The sequence below is a fragment of the Microtus ochrogaster genome, chromosome 19 (assembly GCF_000317375.1).
Source record: "Microtus ochrogaster isolate Prairie Vole_2 chromosome 19, MicOch1.0, whole genome shotgun sequence".
NCBI lineage: Eukaryota > Metazoa > Chordata > Mammalia > Rodentia > Cricetidae > Microtus > Microtus ochrogaster.
Window position 1 is genome coordinate 54,738,827 of NC_022021.1, and position 8,689 is coordinate 54,747,515.

Below are 8,689 nucleotides of genomic sequence, written 5' to 3' on the forward strand. Positions count from 1 at the left end.
AGTTCCTCCACTTAGACAGTTGTCAACTCGCTTTCTTTCACCACCCACTACTTCCTCTCTTAGCTAACCTGCAGATTCTCTGCCGTGGGTGCTGGCAGGAATTATCTACCAGGTTCCAGGTAGGCTTGACTCACTGGGCTCTGCTGCAGAGCTGGTGTGCCGAGCGGGCACGCATCGGGCAAAGTCGGGGAAGGGTTTGGCAGCGCCTTCCACGGCGGGACGGAGACACCCTTGCGCGATCAGTCACGCGCGCGAGCGTCCGAGCACTCACCGGCGAGAAAGAAGAAGCATCTTTCATCTTCTCCATCCAGCTACTAGAGGGCCAAACCCGGAGCAGAGAAAACCAGGACACGCACGGCCCCGCCCACTCACGCAGTTCCTGTCACGTGCCTTCGCCCTGTCCAATCAGCGTCCGGAACCTCCAGGCTTGTGATTCAAACTGCGGCGCGGCGAGCTCGGGAGTCCCCGCCGGCGTTGCCCGGCGACTGCTGCGGGTTGGCAATGGAGCACCGCATCGTGGGCCCCGGGCCATACCGGGCCACCAAACTGGTGAGTGAGGGTGCGGGCCAGGCGGACCCCGTGCCGGCGTCACCGCCGTGACTCGGACGGTGCGCATCCGCTGGGGTCTGCCGGTGCAGGTGGGCGAACGTCTGCTGGGTTGCGGTTCCTCTCTCTGCCCCGCAGCGGGCAGACGAGACCTGGAGCCAGCCTCACCAGGGCGGGATGAACTTCATCTGCGGGCAATGGTTATGTTATTTGCAGTAGACGGTGCTTTCGGCTTTAGCGGGAAGCGAACACCTGGCGATCGCGTTCCCCTTTGTCCTCGGGACCTACTCCAGCGTCTGGGACAAGATAGACCTTGGGTGGAGCTCTAGGACCACCCTGCCTGTGTTGCACTCGCGGGTTGCGGCGACCAGCCAAGGGCGTGTCTCCTTCCTGAGTGACACTGTTGACACTTGACGAAGAGTTCTTTGTAACGGTGCACAGCATGAAGGTGTATTCTTCCTCCAAAGGTTCCTGCACCTGGAGTTTCACTTTTTGTCAGCACCCACCTCACTTAGGGATCAGCTCTGATAGGTGGTCTGCAAGCACTGCAGATGCGCCAGGGTGAGGCCTTTTCTCCTGAAAACAAGATGCAAAGATTTAGCCGATCTGTCTTATTACTTGGAGGAAGTAATTTTACTGACCCCGCCTCGAAGGATTAGTTTAACGGAATGGGCACAGGGGAGGACTTGAGTTTAGTCTTGAACCACTCTCAGGTATATGTACCTTGAAGTCAAGTCTCACCACTCTCTATAAGAAATATCCTGGGAAAGGTGGGGATGAGAAGCTAAACGCTAGCTCTTGTATTAGACTCATATTCTAGAGACGTAGTTTCCTTTCTTTCTAGAGCCAGGCACTCTGTGTTCCGTGGAGTCAAGTCACTTTCCGGATGGATGGAACCCAGATTTCGGGCTGCTTGTTCTTTACTTTTTAAATTAGACTTATGGGGCACTTGGAGAATACTACTACTATTACTACTACTAAATTATGAACCTTCACAGGAAACAGCACTTGCCTCATATGAGGTTTTTCCTAAGATTTTAGGGACTGTGGCATTGTTTCATTTGGCTGAAAATGTCACAATGCTAAGATGTTTGTGATGAGGGTTGTTGGAAGGAATCATTGTATGATCTACTGGACACCCTGAGTGATCCATTTATTTTAATATACCTAAAGTAATAAATTTAGGTTTTCTTTAGAACTAGTTTCTAAGAGGTATGAATGGTAATGGCAAGGAAAATAATAGAGCCTCAAAATGGTGTTTTTATAGCTGATTCTGCAGAAATGGTTCTAGCATTTAAACTGCCTGAGGTCAGGACTATTCCTAGCTCCAACCCCAGGGCAGATAGAAGATGTTCCTTTCAGTGACTTCTACAAACTCTAATGGCCGTGCTCTCCTATCTGTGAAGGGTTTGTTCCAAGAACCCCATGTGGTGGCTGCATGAGAATGGTCCTCATAGGCTCATGTATTTGGGTGCTTAGTCCCCAGGAATGGAACTGTCTGAAGATTTACAAGGATTAGGAGGTGTGGCCTAGTTGGGGCAAGTGTGTCACTGGGGGTGGGCCTTGAGGTTTGAAAAGCCCATGTGAAGCCCAGAGTTTCTCTGTCATAGTGATAATGGACTAAGCCTCTAAAACTATAAACAAGGCTCCAACCAAATGCTTTTTATATAAGAGTTGCTTTGGTCATGATGTCTCTTCATAGCAATAGAACACTGACTAAGATACCCAATCAACACCTAAAACTACGATAGACCCTATATATAGAATACATAGTATGTGTTTTTCCTGCATATGTCTATGACAGTTTAACTTATAAATTAATACAATGAAGGATTAACAACAACAATAAAAAATGGAACAATTAACATACTCTAATAAAGTTCACTGTAATACTCTGGAGCCATTGGTCATTAAAATAAAGATGACTTGAGCACATACACGGTGATACCTCCCCGTCTGATAACCTAAACACAGCTAAATGACTAAAGTGTGATGCCCTGGACAGTGAGATCATTCACATCCTTGGCGGGATGAGGCAATTTCAGTCTGCTACTCGGAGCTGCATGCAATTGAAAACTTAGGAACTGTGAAGTTTTGGAATTTTCTATTATTCAGATTATTGTTAACAGTGGGCTGCTGAAACTTTGGATAAGGGTTGACTATTATATCGTCCTTTTGGGTAGAAAAAAAGAACACGTTTTATCCTGTACACTATTTATCCACAATACTTGTTCAAGGGAAACAAACTGGATCTTGGTACGGCAAGTCTATATTTTGTTTTATGATAAAAAAAATAAATATTGTAATTGAATGTGCTTTAAACATTGTTGGTGTGGTTTGAAAAAGATTGGTCTCCATATGCTCATATATTTGAATGATTAGTCATCAAGAGTAGCATTTCTTGAGAAGGATCTGGAGGTGTGGCTTTGTTGGAGTAGGTGTGGCCTTTTTGGAGGAGTGTGTCACTGTGGTTGGGCTTTGAGGTTTCAGAAGCCCAGCTCAGCCCAGTGCCTCTCTCTTCCTGCTGCCTGCTGATTTGGATGCAGCGCTTTTAGGTACATCTCCAGCACCACGTCTGCCTGTGTGCCGCCATGCTTCCTGCTATGATGATAATGAACTAAACCTCTGAAATTGTAAGGAAGTCCAAATTTAATGCTTTCTTTTGTGAGAGTTGCAATGATCATGGTGTCTCTTCACAGCAGCTGAACACTGTCTAAGGCAGTTGTGTTTATGGGGCGCTTCTCCTCTTGGTTGCAGAGGTTTCATATATAGATGCTACTGGATTCTCTGTTGCATTAACATGTTACTGCAGGAGTCTGTAAAGAAAAAAACTTTCTTTGGATGCTTTTAATTTCTACCTCCATGACATTCAGGCCCTGTTTAGGTTAATCAGTTAATTAAAAAGAAAAGTATATGGATAATTAATAAAGACCCCCAGTTTTACCAGTATGTTACAGGTAATCAATTTACCTTGTAGTCTTATTATGTATTTGAGAAACTTAATGTTAATTATTAAGATTTTAAAAGACATAGTGATCATCAGTTTTTTCCCCTTAACCGTGAGGGTTGCTGTTACCAGAAATTAGTTATTATTAAAAGTAGAACCTGTGGATATTTTCCAAATATCTTCCAGCTGTGTCTTAAAGCTTTTATTGCATAAATAAATGTTTTGTAACTCGTCCTCTCTTGTCCTTCAAGGCTGGCCTTTTCCTTCCCTTATCCTTGGCCCAGCTCTTTCTCTTAGTGTCACTCTCAACTTCCTGTTTCTTCAGGAAGAGCCTGGAGACTCTTAGCACACAAATGGCAGGGGCAGGGTCTATAGTCTCCTTCCTGGTTGGCTGTACTTTCTCATAACATGTAACTTCCTCATTTTCTAAAGCCCTGATGTCTGGCTTGAAAATAAAACTTTACAGATTAGCTAACATTTTATGGTAAAAGTGAAATGATGGTCCAGTTCACGACGACACATGAGCTAGTCAGCTGTTGGCTCAGCTCAGTGGGACAGCTGTCTTTTTTGTTTTCTAAACTCATTTAAAAATAGTTCCCAGAAGGCTTGTGCTGTGTGGTTTGGAACAATCCCTAACCTTTTGGAAGGTAGTTAGTGTCGGAACATGGTCCATGAAGCTGTGTGAGGAGGATTTTTGAGAACTTGTGAGATAACTCCAAGGAACAAGGCAAGCGTCTTGTAATCTCTGTTTTTCCAGGACACGGGTTGGTCTTGGAATGTACTTTTTCCTGCTTCTCCCAGGTGTAATAGGAGTAGGTTTACTTTAGGTCACCCGTCGTCTTACCCATGATTATCTAGAATGCTGTTTCTAAGCAGGAGCTGTCCTCAGTAGTATCCAGCCTGACTCATGTGACTGTGCCCTTGTGACGGTATACAGCTAGAACTCAAGTGAACTCTGCTCATAGGACTTTCCAAACCTCACAATATAATACTCTCAGAATATAAGTCGTCTGGTGCTCTCAATAAAGATGGCTATTGCAGGGCTGGAGAGATGGCTCAGAGGTTAAGAGCATTGCCTGCTCTTCCAAAGGTCCTGAGTTCAATTCCCAGCAACCACATGGTGGCTCACAACCATCTGTAAAGGGGTCTGGTGCCCTCTTCTGGCCTGCAGGCATATACACAGACAAAATATTGTATACATAATAAATAAATAAATATTTAAAAAAAAGATGGCTATTGCAGGAGGCTTTAGCCCGCCTCCTTCTTAAGCTCCTCTACCCCAGGTTCATGCCTCCAATAGAGCAGAATCAGTGCCTGTGAGGACTGCAGGATACAAAGGCACAGTGGAGAGAAAGGTTGGCGGAGTCCTGCTGTGTGAGGAACAGAAATGGCAGCTAGTTATTCACACATCCACATTCTGGAAGCAGAGTGGACAAGAGCCTCATGAGTGGTGGGATTAATTCCGAGGCATGCCAGGAACATTGCTGTGGTGTTTTTGGTGTCTCTGGCATAGGCTGTGGAAAACTGACTGTTTTATATAGTGACCACTCTCTGATGCTTGCAGTAGCCACTCCCGGCTACCTGTGTCAGCTGACTGCTGGGATGCTGACTAGGTCGTAGCCATGTTCATAAAGCTTCCCTATTCTAGACCTATTCATGTTCTGGTTTCCTGTCACTGAAAGACAAGGAGTCTTGAAGAGGCTGAGCTGTCTTGAAGTTGTTAAAAAATGACATCTAGAGAGATCTGGATTTTGTCTTAAAGTGACATAGTGGCTTATGTGATTCTATCAGTGGCATTTGGGAGCAGAAGGAAACTGGATATTTTTTGTGGTACTTAACATGTACCAAATCTTACGTAAACTGTGAGTAGAAAGTCTGGGATTAGAACCCCAGTCTCACCCAGCACCTTTTTCCCCCCTTTCTTCAGAAATTGATTCTGTCCTGTTGAAGACATCTCTTAGCCAAGGCCAGACTAACTGCTGTAAGCATTGGCAGCAGTGTTGTTAGCGCTAGTCAGTATGCGCTCATGTGACACAGGTTTGTTTGCTTAAAGGTTCATACACCAGGGCCACATTTCTCTCTGATCTGACTAGAGTAGATTGAACCAGCCCTGTTTCCTAGCAGACTGACCCTGGGTAACACCTAACCTCCTTGACCTTCTTTTGATTGCTCTCTTTGTGGACTGGGTGGGTGGGGCTTGTATTGTAGCTCAGGCTGGCTTTGAACTCACAGTCGTCGTCTTGCCTTAAGGCAAATCAGAAGAATATGGGTACCTGCCAGCGCTCCAGCTGGTTTCCATGATTTTCATATATCAGAATCTCAACTTTTTGCGTTTTAGTTTGGTATAATTGCTACATTCTACAGAAATGTGTTAACCATGCCCAGTGTATTCTGCTTATTGGTAGAGATTGGGCTGAATCCTGGAGACTCAATGCGGGGGCTTTTCTGTATACTTGCTCAGCTTTAATGGTTATACCCTGACAATAAAGGCGATAGCAGTAAGATTTGTTAAGTACCTACATCAGGGCAGACACTGCAATACACTTTTTATCTTTTATTTTTTTATGTCTCTGGTCTTTGTTGCTACGTAGGCTCGGCTAACTCCGATATAAGGCTGGCCTGCTGGTCATTAGCAGAGCGGGCTGTGAAGTCAGACAGGGCTTCAGAGCCTGAGCTCTGTCTGTTCAGTCTTCTGTGTCCCTATGGCTTCTGAGGACACCATGCTGAACTGAACTGTGTTCTTCAGAAGAGCCCCAAGCCAACCTCCCTCTCAGGCAAGTGAAGGGATTAGGAAAACTTGACTGCAGCAAAAGAAAAGAAGGGGCTTTACAGTTTGTGTGTATGCTTTGGGAGACTGACTAGTGAGTCTTTTCAAACAGCTTTCCTTGGTGACTAAGCAGACTCTTGATACTGCCTTGTAAAGGTTTTTCTCTGCTGTCCTGAGCCCTGTGACGTTGGGAGGTGTGTCGTTATTACTATTCATGCCTCTCTTCTTTCCCCACACGATGCCTCTTACACTGTGAACAGTGTGTTTGCCGAGTGAAGTCATAGTAAACATGGGACTTGTAGAAATGAATTGTATGTAATGGGATAGATTTGGGGGGTAAGGTTTGGCAGTGTTTCACTATATGATCTAAGCTGGGCCTGGGACTTTATATGAATTCTAGGCTGGCTTTGAACTCCAAACCCTTCTGCCTCAGCTTCCTGAGTTCTGGGATTATATACAAGTGTGTAGCACCAAGCCCAGCGATGAGCTTCATTTTAAGCAGTACTCCTACCATGGTTTCCATTCCAATTGTAACAAAATAACTATAACTTAGACTCTCTCTTTTTTTTTTTTTTTTTTTTGAGATAGGGTTTTTCTGTAGCTTTGGAGCCTGTCCTGGAACTAGCTCCTATAAACCAGGCCATCCTCAAACTCACAGAAATCCACCTGTCTCTGCCTCCCTGATTGCTGGGATTAAAGGCGTGTGCCACCACCACCCGACAATTTAGACTACTTTAACTATTTCTAAGTGTATCATTGTGTGGCATGATTACATCCACAGCAGTTAATCATTACCTCCCCCAGTCATTCTTTAGGACTTTAAGAATCTGAAGGTTGCAAATAACATACTAAATCTCTATCTGTTATTCCAGTGTTTTTCCTTTTTATTTAAATAATTAGATTTTATCTGTTTACCTGTTTACCTACCTAGCAGCCTCCCGGTTTGTAGATCAATCTATATTTATCCTCTAACCTAGGGTATTGCGTATGCTAAGCCATCCCCAGTCTTCCTGCAGTTTGTTAAATGGAAAATTGGTATTCCTTGATTTAAATATTTGGGACTTAGTAACCCTTAAAGAACACTGGTTGGTAACTACACACTTTTGTGTCTTTTACCTAGTGGAACGAGACGGTGGAGCTTTTTCGTGCCAGGATGCCTTTACGGAAACATCGCTGTCGTTTCAAGAGCTACGAGCATTGCTTCTCAGCTGCCGAAGCTGTGGACTGGCTGCACGAGCTTCTGAGGAACAGTCAGAACTTTGGGCCTGAGGTAACTCGCAAACAGACAGTCCAGCTGCTGAAGAAATTCCTGAAGAATCATGTGATCGAAGACATCAAGGGAAAATGGGGCCAGGAGGATTTTGAAGACAACCGTCAGCTCTACAGGTATTGGCAGTGTGTAAAGTCTGCAGAAGGACCTTAGGGAGACTGAGTGCGTCTCTCCACATCTGGAAACTTCCTGAAGTGAAGGAATTTCCTGTGTCCACTGGAGCGGTGGTTCTGTTTGTGATGTGCTAAGTGCCTGACTGAATGGGCTGTTAAAATAAAACCAACTGCGGTTTGTCCTGCTCCATCAGAGCAGCAGGGAACAGGCTTTTGTTGGGATGCTTTTCCAGCAGGGAAAAATTTCCACGCCTCCTGCTTCCGTGGACTTAGTAATGACTTCGTAATTCCAGAGTGCCTGGCGGGGTGAAACGGTCCCTCTGGGGATAGCTTTGCTGAGGACCAAGGATTGGAATACTCAGTGGCAGAATGTCCGGTCTTGAAACAGCTCAGGGTACATGTGTGGGATTGTGTTAGAATTCCTTGTTGTCTCTAACTAGCCAGATGCTGCACACCTGCTTTCTCCATGGGATTGGCTGACAATACTTTATGGTGTGGACAGTTAGTACCAGGTATTCTGAGGGGAAATGGAGATGTATGGTGCTTTCTCTCTGAGCAGTAGGGTATTTTATTGACAGAGGCCTGGGAGACCTACCTAAAATTCAGGTGATGGAAGACAGCTTAAGAGGAATGGAGTCACACAGGTGCAGAGAGGAGCTGTTTGTCCTCTGTAGAAGCCTGTCAGTGCCAAGAACTGGACAGGACTTAACCAGGATGCATGGCTTCAAGCATATGTCTCTTCTACCTGATCTATTTCTTTGTTTCCCTCCTGACTAACTTTTGTGCAAAGCAGAACAGGGTGAGGGTGGTCATAGCATGTAGGGTGGTCATGGCATGTAGGGTGGTCATGGCATGTAGGGTGGTCATGGCATGTAGGGCGGTCGTGGCATGCAGGGTGGTTGAAGCATGTAGGGTGGTCATGGCATGTAGGGCAGTCGTGGCATGTAGGGCGGTCATGGCATGCAGGGTGGTCGTAGCATGTAGGGTGGTCATGGCATGCAGGGTGGTCGTAGCATGTAGGGTGGTCATGGCATGCAGGGTGGTCG

The 8,689-nt window shown here is 45.5% G+C and overlaps 1 protein-coding gene across 2 annotated transcripts in view; it reads left to right on the forward strand.

Moving 5' to 3' along the window:
* The first annotated feature begins 496 nt into the window (after nt 1–496).
* The window catches only part of Depdc1b (DEP domain containing 1B), a 61,417-nt gene continuing 53,224 nt past the window's right edge, over nt 497–8,689 (forward strand). For both annotated transcript variants that reach the window (XM_005356774.3, XM_005356775.3), the window contains exons 1-2: nt 497–549; nt 7,381–7,646. In XM_005356774.3, coding sequence (XP_005356831.1) covers nt 502–549; nt 7,381–7,646 — 314 coding nt within the window. In that variant the 5' untranslated portion in view covers nt 497–501. The remainder of the gene's footprint in view (nt 550–7,380; nt 7,647–8,689) is intronic.